Genomic DNA, 15,913 nt, shown 5'->3' with positions numbered 1-15,913 from the left:
ACCAGACAGTCCATAACTCTTGGGAGTTCTATCCTAATTCATATTCTTTTTGGAAATGGAGTCCTAGCATTGACAAGTTACACATTTGTTGCTACTTTTGTTGTCTCCATACTGCAGTATACTATCCAAATTCACACTGGATAAAAATGAAGTTTAATTAAAAAACTTTTTGTGGATCTATTCACATGAAATGTTGACAGATGATTGTAACATCCTACTGCCGTGCAGAGACTCTGAGGTGTTCAGAGCTAAGACAATAAGGGAGTTTTCCCCCTTCTGTGTTTTCATACCTCATTTTCTTGGTTTGACTTAGCATGTGATTTTGCGCTCTCTGCAAATTGATATAAAGGTATTTAAAAAAGTAGTTTTTACTGGTATACAGTTTGATGTTACTAGAGAAGAAAAAAAAATTTGTTGTAGCTAAAGAGATGCCATGGGAAAGGATAAAAATGAATTCTGGAATGACAGTCCTCTTAAACATCAAAAGACCTGCTCTACCAGGTCACAGTGTTTCTTTCTTTGTAGGTATTGTTGCCTAGAGCATTCTGGGCTCCAGCAGTATACAAGGGATGCTCTTTGATTTTTCCCAGCTAAACAAAAGGGTAAAATCAGATTTCTTTGGTTTTCATTCAAGCAATTTAATTTCTAGAATACAGTTTTCTTTCTAGTATTTGGAAGTTTGTCTATGGAAAAATCATTGGAAATTCTCATTGTCTTAGTTAATATGAGTTTTTTATAGTTCTTCAGCACCGAGTTTTCAAAAGCTCATTGAACGTTGCTTTTGTCCTTTTGTGTTCAAACAAATACGACTGCAGTCTATGCTAAGTGTAAGTTGAGATTGTTCTTGTCTAGGATTAGCCTGTGCTTACGCTGTCTAGACAGAAAGAGTAGCTACCATGGGCATACATGAATTCCCAATGAGTGTTTCTATCTGGTAAAGACTGTCAAAATAACCTCGTGGGAGGTTTCCCCATGTGTTGATCAGGTATGGTTTTTTTCTGCTCTTTCACTTGACTACTGGAGTAGTGTAGTCTTGTAGGAAAACTGCTTGTATTCTCTGCTGTGAGAAATCAGTCTTTAATAGAGGGTAATTCATAGATTGAGAAAGCAAAGTGCAAAAACACCTGTAAAGGCAAAGACAGATGATAATTTACTTAATTGCCTGTATCTCAGAAATTCTTCTTTATGACCTTTATTTCCACCCAGTCATGGCTCCTGAGCAATACTTCTTGTTTTTTTCTCTTCTTTCTAAGCACATGAAATGAGCAGGTATGAGAGTAAAAGTTCAGTTCATTTAGAGGAAAAAAAGAGCATACAAAGTGGTACCAAGGAAAAATGCTTTGAAACAAAACAGGATTTTTTCCATGCAGGTATAACTAAATAGTATTTCAGTACTGCTGCAGTAGATTACTTTGTAGACTACTCAGGTGAGTTTGCTGCTTAGTGATTGATGTGGCATATTTGCCTTTTGATTGATTTAAAGTCTTAAGTGGGTCAGTTGTGGGCATAAGTAATTAGTGTGTGAGTCTGATTCAGGATAATCTGTCAGATTTTTCTACAAAGTATGCAAAGTAAGTAGCTTATGTGAGTTTAAAATTTCATCTCAACAATATGAAACAAACATTTGAAATAGCTGGTTGCACTTTTGTATCTTCATGTCTCCATTCATCCTCCAAATTGCAGGGAAACATCCCATTCCAAACAGGACCCAAAGATCTTTGATTTCACTTCACAAATAGACACATGCTTACCAGTTTCCGCAGAGTGTATAATGAATCTGTGCTCAAAAATTAGATGCCTTTAAGAGCTGCAGCTGCACGTTGAGATTTTGTAAGAGTGTGTTTTTGTGAATTTTTAACTCTGAGCTAATAGTCTCTTTCAGATAGGTAGAGTTTCTAAGGGTGTTCTTCAAATACATACTTTGTCTTGCTAAATGTTAAACAAGTAGTAATGAGCTGGAAGGAAGACTCAAAGGAGCCACTTACTCAAATTCTATGAGGACCTGGGGAGTGGGAGGGAGGCAGACAAAATAACTGATGCTTTCCATGGTAATGTGGATTCATACCTTTTTAAAGATGCAACTACATCATTTCTGCCAGCAACAGTTTGTTCCTGCAACTGTAATAATATATCTGAAGAGCAAATATTTTGCTTTTTGAATCATGAACATTCAGCCTGTTGTCTGGTAGGCTCAAAATATGAAAGAGGGGAGTCCTTAGTTAAGAGAACGTTTCTTAATTTCATTATTCCCTCCTTAATGTCTGGCAATAATAAACTAGGCTGAGAAGGTTTATGCACTGGGTTATGTCTCCAAGAAAAAAAAAAATCAATTTAAATTTCTGAATGTGAAATTCGGGTTCACATATTTTTTTGGAGAAATGGAAGAATGATTATGAGTCTATAATCTTAGGCAAACTTTGATTGGAGTCTGTTGAAAATGCTAGTGGTGTAGAATGAGTTTCTGTAGGAGAGTTAGTTATATTATAAAAAGTAAACCAGTACGCTATAGGTTCAAGATTAAATTACCAATTAAATATTGTTTTAAATACTAGCTAGTTCTGTGGTGCTTGTTTTTCTTTTTTGGTCTGCTTGGTTGCTTGGAATTAATGACATCCGAGGAAAAAACAAGATACAAGTATATGAGGTTTCTGCATTTTCTTTCACTTTTCTCTCAATTTTTAGTCTCATTTTTCCATTCTCTTCAATTAAGGTTCACTTTCTTTTCCATGTTTTTTAAAGACCACTGTTAGAAAGTACATATTTTTGTATATTCTTTAAATTTTACTGTGGCTGCTATCGAGTATGCAGTACAACAAAGATTATAATTATTTTTTTCTTGAGAAAGTGAAATTTTTCATGTGGGGAGAAAAATATCTTTCATGCTTCCCTACACTATTTACTAAACATTATCTATTCATGGTTGTTTGTTTCCAATATTTGCTATACAAGTTAGCTGGATTACGTTACCTTTTCCTGGTCTGAAAGGGTTGCAGGATTTGTTCTTGCTTGGCCGTATTTTCTGCTATGTAGTTTGTTTGTAGTATGTGTTTGTTTGGGGTTTTTTTTGTTAAGTAATATTACTGTATTTGTAACAGTGTGTGGATATAAGTAGTGGTCAGAGGGATAAAATAAGTCTAAATATGGAGGAACAATGTATAGAAGCAATTTGGAGGTGGTGGTGGGAGAAGAAATAGAGCAACAGAAATATTTGCAAGGAAGATGGGAACATGAAGTATAGGAAGAGTGAAGAAGTCTACAGAAGAGAGGCAGACATTGGAAGTAATTTGGAAAAAGTTACAACAAAGATCTCTGTTAAGTAAAAAATGAAATGAGGAGGGAAAGATACAATCCACACAAAGAAACAGCCGTGTATATTGTTAATGACTTAAGACATTTGCTAAATAGATTAATTTCAGTGTACATCTTCAAAATATATTTTTCACATGCCTTACTGTCACACTAGCTCACTAGCGGTTTAAATAATAATCCATAAAGTATTTCTGCCAACCTTGGTCTTATAATTAAGTATGTGTAATTAATACTTATTTTATGATTTTACTCTGGTAATACTGAAAAAGGCAGTTTATCAGCTATTAAGCTAGTTGTCAGATATTATACCACAGTGCAGCAGGAAGGGCAGAGATCTGCGTTGTCCTCAGTAATTTTTTGTGCATAGTAGGGAGAAGAGCATGAGTATCTTGAGGAGAAGCTGGTACTCAAACTGCTACTAAGACTCACAAAATTGCCTCATCCTTATTGCTTTGTGAACAGTTTCCTTGTGCAGGGTAGGTGCTCTGGATGCCAGCACACTGACACTGTTCAACCTGCGGAGCAAGCCCTGATTACTGGTGCACAGCTCACTTTGTGTGCTGGGTTGCTGCCTATAATAGCTGTGTTTCTTTCTGTGAGCGAGTTACTTTGAGTTTAATGGTGACAGTTGCTTTTTTTGCCCTGATGGTTACATGTAGGTTTTAAATCAGTGGTGGTTGAATATGACTTCAAATGTATTTTTCTATGTTTTCCTCTCAGCACGTTTTCATTCTTTTTTAATTTCTGACATACATTTGAACCAAATTTAACCATTTAGGGGTTGAAAACCATGATGCATATTATCAACAGTATTGTAGAATAATCTAAAGGTATGTCCTCTGGTTGATAATTTTTTATGTTTCTGAACACATTTCATTTAGCCTGTATATTAAAGGCAAAGCAGTTGTGTTTTTGTCCTGCGATAAAAGTTTTATCTGTTTCTTACTACAGTTACAGTATTACTGATAGCAAAATGTTTTAGATAAATGTCATTTTGATTTAAGAAGTGAAGGGACAAAATAGTGTATGGAATTAAAACAGACTCCTGAAGAAAAATTCATTCTAATATGCATTTAAGGCTGAGGGTGTTTTAATATGAATGTCATAAGAATAGTGTGCAAATATCTTAACACAGAAAGCTGGAGTTGTTTTTTTGATGGCAGTGAGATTTTGCCATGTGTGGGTACACTAAACTGTTGTCTGTGTTGAACTGGGATGTATTATTTTCCTTCAGCTGCAAATTCGGTTAGATTTAATTATGTTTTTACAAATGTTTTGTATCATCATTTTTTAGTTGCTCCACTTAATATTTAGTTATCATTACCATCATGGTTTCTGGAGAATTTTGAACTCTACTTTCTGGCTTGATTTTTGGTATGCTAAAAGTGCAAGTGAAGGAGTATTCTAATGTGCTCTTAATCCATAAGCACAGATACAACTTCTGCACGTGACTGTCATTTCCATTCAGTTCTGCATTTATGGGCTCCTTTGTTTAGTAGCAGGAAGATACTCAGTTCCTCGTTACTGTGTCATATAGTCATGCAGTTTTCAGTATGATTAAAGTACTAATTACATTAAAATAATGCTGTGAAACTACATATATTTGTTGGTTACTTTTCCTAGGTCTAAAATGCACAGGTCTAAAATCCAGTACATTCATGTTCTTTTACAATTGCTTTTTGTCTATTAACAGATTTTTATTTTTTTTTCCAAATAGAGAGTCACAGAACAGCAGCAGGAGATAAACAACTTAATACAGAGGAAAATTGCTGTGGATGAGGAAAATGCCTGTTTGAAGAATGAATTCAGTAACTTGAATCAGAAATTTAAAGATAAAAGCCAAGAACTTAAGGTATATTGACTTGTACATAGTTTCATGAGAGTGTATCTTTGAAGTAGTTCTTTAAGCAATGTCAGCCTTTGTGGCACAGAAAGTGACAAGCTTGGAGAAAAAAAATTGCCTTAGGCTTTGCTATACCTTACCATTTTCTCACATACCAACTCCAAGGAAGATGCTTTAAAGCCAGGAATCCAAGCTTTATAACTTCCAGATAAATAGTTAATGATGGAAATGGAGCAAAGAAAGTAGGAGTGTGAAGATGTGGCTTCTTGTAATTAGATTCTGATGGGACTGGCATTATTAATTGATAAAGCCGAGGTCTGGGAGGATATGTCTGTGTGGGTCTCAAAAATAGCTGGGGACAGCATCAAAGGCAGCTTGATCAATTAATGGGCTCTTTGCAAATGTGTGCTCATCAAAGCTGTCATCCAGCTAAAAAATATGACCCTTCCACCTGCATGAAAGAGGCCAATAAAAGTACACAGGTGACCTTGGCCATCAAATATAGAAGAAGCTGCTGTGAGGGTAAAACTGCACAGTTTATATTTGCTGATTAGTTCTCACTTTTTTTGTTTATCGGCCCTTGTGGTACTGTTCTACAGGACACTGAGGAGTGTGCACAGAAGAAGGAAGAACAAAACAGACTGGTTATAAAAAACCTAGAGGAGGAGAATAAGGGATTAAATACATGCTGTGCTGACCTGCTAAATGACCTGGAGAAACTGAGGAAACAGGAGGCACAATGGAAAATGGAAAAATCTGGCAATGGTGCCAGAATAAAGGTATGAAATGAAATGGGCTCTTGGATGTTTTTTCGGAATTAACTTCTCCAGATATCTGCACTACGAGTTATTTTCTTTAAATAACAAGTTGTATATTCAAATCTACCAGTGGGGACTTGCATTCATTTACATTCCTTCACTTAAGATCCATAGCTTTTTAAAAATTGATGTTGCAAAATGGGAATCTGACTTCAAATAGTCATCCTAGAATGTAATCATTAAAAAATAAAAGATAATGTATTTTATGATAAAATATAGATACGTGTGTGTGAAGTAATAAAAGCTTAGAATTGTTATCACTCATCATTATTTTTCTCCATGTGTAATTTACATACCTATAATTTGGTTATTTTATTGTTAAATGATTTGATATTTGCCGTTTTGGAAGAACACTTTAACTTTTACCTGCAGTTTTGAATAAATTGTGTCCTAGCCTCCAGAGGGCTCCACTCTGGAAGAGGCCTTATTATGGCATGGAATATATTAAAAAGTTATTTTCACTGTTGATAAAATGAAAAAGAAATAATTGAATAAATGGTACAGGGTATTGTATCTTTTATTTAAATGATACTTTGTCTTGTTTGTTGGTGAAAATAGGGAGGCTGTTTTTAAATTCCTATCAGAGTTAAGCCACATTGTATCAAAATGTTTGATGGCTACTTATATACATGTCTAGTTGGTGGATTCTTCTTATTTACATGGCTAATGAACACTTTCAACACTGTGCTCTTTTATGCTATCAAAGTACATGACTGTCTGGTATATTCAGTGTAGTAACTATCTAATCAACGTCTTGCCTGGAAACATCTTTTTTCCTCCACTAGCCATGCAGTGGGTTTGGTGACACTTTTGATTGTTGTGCTGATGAAAACCCATTGTAAAGAACTTCATTCAGGTCTGTTAACATGGTGTCACAGATGGAGTGACACACTTCACTTATAAGAGAGAAGCAGCAATGGATTTATTGGTATAAAACAGCGATTTAACAAATTTTGATAGTAAATACAACAGTGGTTTAACAAGATTCAATGGCAAGGTACACTTGATTAATTACTGCACAGAGCACAGGGTCAGACAAAACTGCCAAGGAGACCCTCCCATTGAGTCATGGGGTTCAGAAAGGACCCCCTTGCATTCTGAACTCCTCAGAGGGGCGTTCAGGTGCAACTAGATCCAGACTGCCTCAGACTTGGTCAATGGATTATATCTAAAGGATTGTATGTGCATAATCAATTCTTTGTACCACTTAGCTGAGATTTCGAAGTTTAGCATGCTAGTAATCACTTACTGAGAATCTGTTGTGGCAAAGAATCTCTTAACCTATAGGAATAACCTCGAAAGATGTATCTACTCAAGGGGAGATCCTGCTGTGCAACCTGCTGCCATGTAGGAGAGCCCAATGGGCCCTGGGCTGTCCACTATTTATGGAGTGAGATAATTGACTCATAGTCATCTTTGCATGCCAACAGAAGTTAGTTTCTTTCGAACTTGGCATGCGGTTCAAATTAGCTCCTGGCTATCACATTGTTACCTGTCTTCTGGAGTCCACTTTGAGTCAGATACAGCCTCACAACCAGACGCAGCCATCACTTGTGCATTGTTATGGAAGTAAAGGTCAAGATGTGGGGTGGGGGGTGAGGGGGTGAGGGCACCCACACATATGGGAAGTTCAGTACTTGCAAATTGAAGCCTTTGGACTGGTTCTGACGGAAGGATCATAGGATTCACAGGACAATAAATGGTTTGTTGATACTTGGGCGAAAAAATCTGGTGTGTACTAAATTAATTTAATAATTTTCAAGTTGTCAGATATTGTGCTTGTAAAATTGGATAAACTATTGCAAATCATTGTTACCCACAGGTTCAGTGAAAGTAGAATAGTTTTTAGTGTATTTGTCTTCCTGGTTGATAAGGCATGGTGAAGAGGGAAAGGTGCATCACAGCCATGTGATTCCAGAGATGTGGGACCAGAGTGGGGTCACAAGCAGATCAAGATAGTGTCTAGAACATGACAGAGTAACTTCTTGAGATGGGTATTTCCTGAGCCAACCAGGAATGATGCACAGCTGGATCTCCTATTCACAAACAAGGAAGAACTGATAAAGGAAATAATAATCAATGGCAGCCTTGGCTAGGTCCTGAGAAGATGAAGTAAGGAGAGTAGCACAGTACAGACCTGGAATTAAGGAGGAGAGTGTTCAGCTTGTTCAGGAAACTGGTAGGTGGAATGTCATGAGAAGCAGCCCTGAAGGGTAAAAATGCTCAGGAAAATTGTCAAATCTTTAAAGACAGCTTCCTTCAAGCCCGGGTACAGTCCACCCTGATACTCAGGAGAAGAAGTGGATGTATCAGGAGACCAGCCTGGCTTAACACAACTAATCACCACACTCCAATGTAGGGTGAGGGTGAAAAGCAGTATTCAGGAAGTGGAAACAGTGAAAACTACAAAGGAGGAGTTCAGAAACATTGTCTGAGTACTCAGGGATGGTGGTAACCTAGCTACAGTTGAGCCTTTCAAGTGATGACAAGTATAACAAAGCTTCTTATACTACTTTAGTAGTAAAAGGCCGAGCAAGGAGAATGAGGGCCTGTTGCTGAAAGGGAAGGATGAATTAGTGACAGCAGGTAATAGATACAGCAGAGGTACTGAATGTCATCTTTGCCTCAGTCTTCTCCAACAAGATTCTCCCAAGCATTTGGGCCTAGAGGCAGACTTCAAGGAGAAGTACTAAGAGTGGATGACTTGGGAGATACCTGGAAGAACCTGAGTAGTAGTACCTTGCCATTGAGTAGAACCATTGGACCAGCTGAACTGCATCCAAGGGTGCTGGGAGAGTTGGCTCAAGTTGGCTGATAGCACTCTCAGGCTTCTGCCTCTCATCTTTTGAAAGTAGCAGTGATCGTGGAAGGTGCCTGATGAAAAGGCTAAGTCAAGAACAAGGTTGGTTGGTCTTGCTTCAGTCCCTGGGAAAATCACAAAGTCTTGGAAGTCATTTTTTAGGCACATAATTGAGAAAGTGACTAGAAACAGTCATGGATTTACCAAGTGTGAATCGTTTCTGAAAAACCTGATTGGCTTTTGTGATAAAATGGTTGTGTCAGAGGACAAGAGGAGAGCATGGATGTGATTGACCTTAACTTTAGTAAGATCTTTGACACTGTCCTGTTGTATTGTTGTATCCAAGTTAGGATGTTGCAGCTGGATAGGTGGACAACATGTTTAGAATAACTATTTGGATATTTGGTATCAGAGAGCTGTGGTTAATGGGCTGTACTCGTTGTCTGTGGGCTGGTAATAAGTGGTGTACTGCAGAATCTATCCTGGATCTGTCTTGTTTAAAGTTTTTAGCAGTGACCTGGAAGAGGGAACAGCAAACACGCTTGCCAGGTTTGCATATGACACCAAACTGGGGCGAAGTGGATGTGCTTGAGGACACTGCTACCATCCAGGGGTACTTTGACAGAAACAGTCCAACAGGAGCCTTAACCAGGACAACTGATGAGTCTTGCCCTGGGAAGGATGCAGGGGCCGAGGATCAGCCCTGGGGGACAGCCCCGGGCACTGGTGGGCAGCAAGCTGCATCAGGGCCCGCCCCGTGCACCCAGGCAGCAACGAGGGCCAGCAGTGCCTAGAGGGGCATGAGCAGGGCATGGCCACAAGAGCCACGGGAGGAATCGACCTCCTCTGCTCAATACTGTAGATACTGCACCCATTTTTGGATGCAGTACAAGAAATACATCAGTAAGTTGGCTAAGGTGAGACAGTCAAGCTGGAGATCTTGCCTTGTGAGGAGAGGCTGTGGGACAAGCTGGTTCATCCAGGAGAAGGGATATGGCTCTAGGGCTAGGGCCATCCAACAGCATCGCTGACACCAGCTGGGTGGGGTGAAGGAGATGCAGCTGTGCTTTTCACAGCTTTATGTGGCAGAAGGGTGAGAGGCAGCACAAAATGAAACAGGAAAAACAGAGGCTGGAGGTAAGAAGAAGCCTTTTTCCCAGGAGGATAGCTCAGGTGTGGGGCTGTGGCCCAAGGAGGCTGGGCCATCTCCATGCTTAGGAGATTTCAACCACTGACTTTGTAAAACCCCGACAGCCTGGCTGGACCTGCTGGCTGAACCTGCTTTAGGCAGGGGCTGTGACTGGAGACCTCCCCAGGTCAATGCCAGCCTGCATGTGTCCATGGCTCTGATGGCCTGGCTTTTACCTCTTTTTTTTTTTTTTTTTTTTTTTTTTTTTTTTTTTTTTGAACATTCCTTTCTGCAATGTTAGGCAAATGACTATACACCTTTGCTAGCAGATAGTTAGGTGAAGTGATTATCTCGCAAGACTACTGCAAGGATTGAGAAGCATATTAAAAATACTGCCCTCAAGAGAGAAATGTTATATTTGACATCTAGGAAGTAGTAATACGTTGTCTCATTATTTTTATAAATGTTTTGTAAAAATACATAAAATTATTTTTCTGTTTACATATATACATACTGTTTATACATATACTTTTCCTGTAAATAGTTACTTGAATATTTGTTTCCATTTGAATTAATTTCTCCCTCTGTTCCTAACATTCCCCATTTCTGTTACTCTACACTTGAGAATCAATATTGTATGCCAGACTGACTCTTAATGGGATACTTATAAACAATATAGAATAATAATTTCATTATCCACAAAGGCCAACTACAACATTATCACACTACACAATATTGGCTTCAGATGATGTTCTAATATATACACCCCAATATAACATATCCCTGAAATGTTTTTAAAAAGTAATTTATGAGCAAATTCAGTAATGGAGTTGTATTGTTGTTCTCAACTGATTGTAAAAAAGGTTATAGATAAAAATAATTTGATGATGGTATCCCCTTCTGAAAGTCAGTTCTGCCTGTCAGCCTTGAGTTTGGGAGTTGAAATGGCATCTCATGTTGTACATGTTTTTCAGTAATAAACACTGTATTTAACAATATAGTAGATGATACTGTATACAAACACTTCATATTAGTCTCCTATATCTGTGGAAGAACAAAATGAAACTGTATCAATGTGAGCTACCCCAACACTGTTTTTAAAATGTGTATTAGATGATAGAAATGCTAGGTCTAAATAACAGATTCTTCTTTTGGAAAAGTGGCCCTCTGCTCAGAGTCAGAACTAAGTGTACTAGCCCTTTTTTTTTTTCTCCTCCCAGTCTTTAAACCATTTTCTGTGTTGAAAAGTGTCACTTCTTGCTTTCAAAGACTGGTTGTTTCCAGACTTTACTATAAGCTGAATTTGGTTGTTTCCAGACCTTACTGTAAGCTGAATTAAGGTATAAAATTCAACTTCAAATTGAAAGAAAAACTCCTATGGCTTGTTTGTCCATTTAAAGAGTATTTCTTTAAAGATTTGTCATATTAGCCAAAAATTGAGTGAGACAGATTAAATGGAAGAGACCTGATAAGGTGGCTTAAAGGATGGCAGTAGTGTTTTATTGTTGGTCTTTCCCAGATGTACCTTCATATAAATAATGTACAGCGTATAAAAAATTAACATGAGGCTTTGCTTTCTGCCTTGAAGTAGTTCTTGAGAACTACTCTTCTGTGCTTCCCAGGGCTTATATCAGCTTCCTGCATCTCCTGACAGTGCACAAGTGGAAAAGCTGTCACTTGCCACCTTATGCATGGATGTGTCTCCATATTTAAGAATGACTTGGGTATTTAAGTTTTGTTCTTCGGATGCAGGTCACTGAAGCTAATGTTTGATAATACTAAGAATGTATATTTTTCCCAAACTCAGACAGGCACAATAGGCTTTGTATGTAGACAACAAAAAGTGTCAGACTGGCACATTTTAAATGAAGTTAGGCTAAAAGATAGTGGAATTGCTAACTAGAAAGAAACCCCAAACCACTAAACAAAGTGCTTTTTAAAGTTCCCAAAGTCTGAAGGTGACAGCTTTCAAAGAAACAGGGAGAGGTGTTCTCTTTTAACGTTAAACACTGAGAAACAGCTATCTCTGTCAAGAGGAGCCTGATTTTTTAGTTCCACTGAAACGTGAGTTCTATTGAGATGGAACCCTGCAACAATACTCTTATTTCTGTCATAATACATAACAAGAAAAAACATGAAAACAAAGCTACTGTATTTAAAAGTGATTTCCCAAGGGTTTGAAGCTGCAAATAACAAAACCTTAGTGTTAATTCACAGTGAGTCAATAATTATGCATAAATATGCTGCCTTATGCCTTGTATGTGTTTTAAGCTTTTCATGTTTGAAGTTCTTTTAAATTCACCTTTTTTTTTTTATTTTTCAGAGTTCATAGTTCTTGGGCTTGAAGGTTAGGATCACCACATTTTCACGGCTAGAAATAATGACTAGACTTACTTTTGTGCTTTACTTTCAGTCCTGTCATAAAGAAGTGTATCTTTTACTGTGTTTTGTATTTTTCTCCAAAATATGCATTTTCTTCCTCATACTATATACCTGAGTTATTAGATGTTTAGACTTACTGTGTTTTTAATAACTTACTTTGCTTTAATATGCTTTGAAATATTGAATTCTAAACTGTTTGTATATACAGTTGAAACTAGATTTAATTTGAAAATCAGGTTTAGGAGAACTTATATTTAGCAAATTTTCAGTCTGCATGTGTATGCAATGAAACTACCTTTTTGGCTGATGTATCAACTGAAGGCAACATAACTTCCATGAGATTTTAAAAAGCAGAGAAACTCAAATTGAGTGTAAAAGATTGTAGGTTATTTCATAATCTGAGATTTCTGACTTCTGTACAAAGGATCTACTAAATGCCTCAATACAGGTTATTTCAGTATATAATCTATTTGTATAACCAGTCCCTTCTTGCACCTGTTTTTGTTTTGCCCTTTCAGTAATGCTTAAAAAACAAGGCAATTTCAAAATAAGTTCAGAAGATCGAACTGATTGATTTGTTAGCTGAAATCAAAATCTGAGGTTGTTTGTCACAAATGGGGTTAAGTACTGAAAGATGCTTTTTTTCTGTTTTTAAATTCTGCAATTGTATAGCTTCTAAAGTTGTATTTATGACAAAATAATTTGTTACCTATTCTTTGTATTGTACCCTGCAATGGATGATGGGAACTTAAGCATTGGTAAGATCAGATATTTTTTAATGTCTACCATGAGAAACCTCTGCAACATTGTGGTGTGGTTTGAAAGATAGGCAAATAGGGTTTATTCACAGAAAATGTGAACTCTGTCATTTCCATTCACATATACAATAACTTTCAGGTGCTGTGGAAAAACAAATACTGAGAGAAACCCTAAGGTTGTTTGACTGCAAGTTAAGAATATCTTATTATACTTCAACATTTTCATGTGTTGATAGAATGGACTGCCTCCTACCATTCTGAAATCTTTCGCTATCTGAGAAACAAAAAAATATTTGCTGCCTAGCCTTTGAGATTGAATGATGACTCATTAGTCAGGTACACCAGGTGTATAACCTGAGGTTTATGATAAGACAAATAATTTTCCTACCTTATTCACTTACTAATTTTTCCATTTTATCACATTAATGTTTCTGTTTTTAACAGGGCATGGTAATTCTTGTCCAAATTCAAAAAGCTTGATTGTACTGCACTTTTGATAAATCCAAATACATGTAAGACACTTTCATTCTGTTTTAAAGACAAAAAAAAAAAAATTATTTGCTTTTCAGTTTTAAAAATACTTTGAGACCTTCAGTATTTGAAACACCTTTGCTGAAAGGGAAAAAATGTGCATCTCTATTTCTTTAAGTCTGTATGTAAATGGTAGATAAACTAGTATACTGTTGGCTGTAGGTTAGGAATGCTGTCCTACTAGGAGGCATTTATTTTAGATTATTGGTGAATCCTGGAATATTTGCCTTACTGAGAACAAGCAACTGTGTCTGTGAGTAGCATAATATCAAAGTAGGTCTAAAGCTGTTACCACCTTCTGAATCTCTGCTGTAGATATTGCTGTAATGATTCTATTCTTGCCTCAAAACACTCTGGGAGAATAGTCATATGAAGCTTCTTAAGGACTGAAGTACTCCTCTGAGCTGCTAAACCTCCGGAGAACTCTAGTAAGGTCACAGTGTAGAGGTTGAAGTCTTGTTTGCGTAAGCTACCTTACTGCTACGTTTCCTAGATATACCTTCACACTTTGCTGACCAACGTCTACAGTAAGGCTTACTGTAATAGGCAAACTATTGCTTGTTCACATTGTTTTCAACGAGCATTCCAGAAGTCTTCTTGTACACAGTTTCTTTTCCTGGAGAAACTACTACTTGCACTGAATTGCAAGTGCAAAATCAGAGCAGATTTAACAAGTAGTATCAAAAATTAATCCGTATTGATGATTCTTAGTTCATGTGTACAATATTGTGTGTTCTTTTGAGAATGAATCTATAGCTTTTTTGTTAGGAGGAGCGTTTTTTTGTGTTTGATTTCTATACAGAGAACATGGTTTAGTTAGTCCAGTAGTTAGTGTACTATTGCTTTGCAAAGATTTGATTCAGGATTCTCCTTCCATATGCAGCAAATGAATTAAGGAAAACTTCCTACAGCAAAGAACAGGTGGAAAATCTAAAATTTGAAATACACCTTTTTTCCTGATATTTCACATTTTTCACACAAGTATACATGCACATATACCTATATATATTTGCTTAGATCACAATAAATACATGCATGTATGTATGTGCACATCCATTTTTATATATATATAGATAACATGCATAATAGATTTTAACACTTCATTATACATTACCTTTAATACATTTCAAATTCTTCATTTACAGAATTTGGAAACTGATTTAACAGAGGCAAGAGAACAAATGAGAGAGTTGCACAGCATATGCAGTAACTTGTCATCTCAAGTAGCTGTGAAACAGGAAGAACTATCCCAAAAGGACTGCGATGTAATCAGAGCTAAGTAAGTATTTCATGATTTCATTGCCTCTTAGTCTGAGTGTTGTCAAAAACACTGTTGTTCCACTCACAAAGCAGTGTCTTGCGTTACAGGCATTTTGTGCAATGGTGTATTTTCATGCCATTCTGTTCCACAAGATGTAAAGCTTTTGAAGTTTAACAGTAGATGACAGTTTAGACTCTCCCTGATATATTTTGACTTTTAGTATATCATCAGTTTTGGGGTATGTATGGACTTTAAAAATTACACTTCTGTATTTAGCATTGGGTCAGAGAACTAGCAATCTCCACTGAAAATAACAAAATATCAATATGATCAGTGGTGTAAATATTTGATCGGAGAGGGTAAATGCCCTAAATTTAGAAAAGCTTTAAGCCTAAAAGTCAAATCTGATGAGTCAGTCATCAGAAGTCTACACGGGCCTGTACTAAAATTTTAAAGTGCAGTGATTTAAACTTTATCTTAGGTCTCGCACATCGTTTCTTTATACTCAGCCTGTGAGATTAGTGCTGCATTATTTGAGTTGTGGAAAAGAAATGAAGAATGGAATGAGTTACATGAATTGACTAGACTACCAAATTCCTCAAAATTAAGGCACTGGTGGAAGACAGTGGGTAACTTTTAAGTGGATTGTCAGGAAATTATCAGTTTTTCCCTTCTTAGGGAAAGGCGTGCAGTGTTTATCACTCTTGTGTTAGTCAAATAGAATTACCTTCAATATTGCCTTAAATTGCCTGAAGTTGGGTTGCAGAATTCGTCAGCATGGCTGCTCCTATTTGTTTTCCAAGCAGAAATAATTTTGCTGTAGGGAGTCAGTATCTAAGTCTTTTAGGGAAAAAAATAGAAATATGATTTTTGATGCCTCTGACCTAAATTGTTGTCCTAGTATTTGTTGAAATCTTTACAGGAAAAAGGATGTCTTCTTATTTTCATATTTAAAAGGTTGGGGTTTTGAGAGTCAATAAAAATAGGCAGGTTTAATGGAAAATTGTATTGAAAGAAGCAATCACTGGAAGTTGAGAATGGACTAATAGGCTTTATTACCGCTGAAATTATTCTCAGGAATA

The 15,913-nt window shown here is 36.8% G+C and overlaps 1 protein-coding gene across 4 annotated transcripts in view; it reads left to right on the top strand.

The window, feature by feature from the left end:
• Positions 1–15,913, top strand: part of CNTLN (centlein) — a 198,085-nt gene that overhangs the window by 41,757 nt on the left and 140,415 nt on the right. For all 4 annotated transcript variants that reach the window (XM_056324792.1, XM_056324794.1, XM_056324791.1 and 1 more), the window contains 3 exons: positions 5,027–5,161; positions 5,752–5,931; positions 14,716–14,849. In XM_056324792.1, coding sequence (XP_056180767.1) covers positions 5,027–5,161; positions 5,752–5,931; positions 14,716–14,849 — 449 coding nt within the window. The remainder of the gene's footprint in view (positions 1–5,026; positions 5,162–5,751; positions 5,932–14,715; positions 14,850–15,913) is intronic.

This window comes from Falco biarmicus, chromosome Z (genome assembly GCF_023638135.1).
Source record: "Falco biarmicus isolate bFalBia1 chromosome Z, bFalBia1.pri, whole genome shotgun sequence".
NCBI lineage: Eukaryota > Metazoa > Chordata > Aves > Falconiformes > Falconidae > Falco > Falco biarmicus.
Note: the sequence above shows the minus strand (reverse complement) of the source record. Positions and strands in the feature narration are given on the sequence as shown.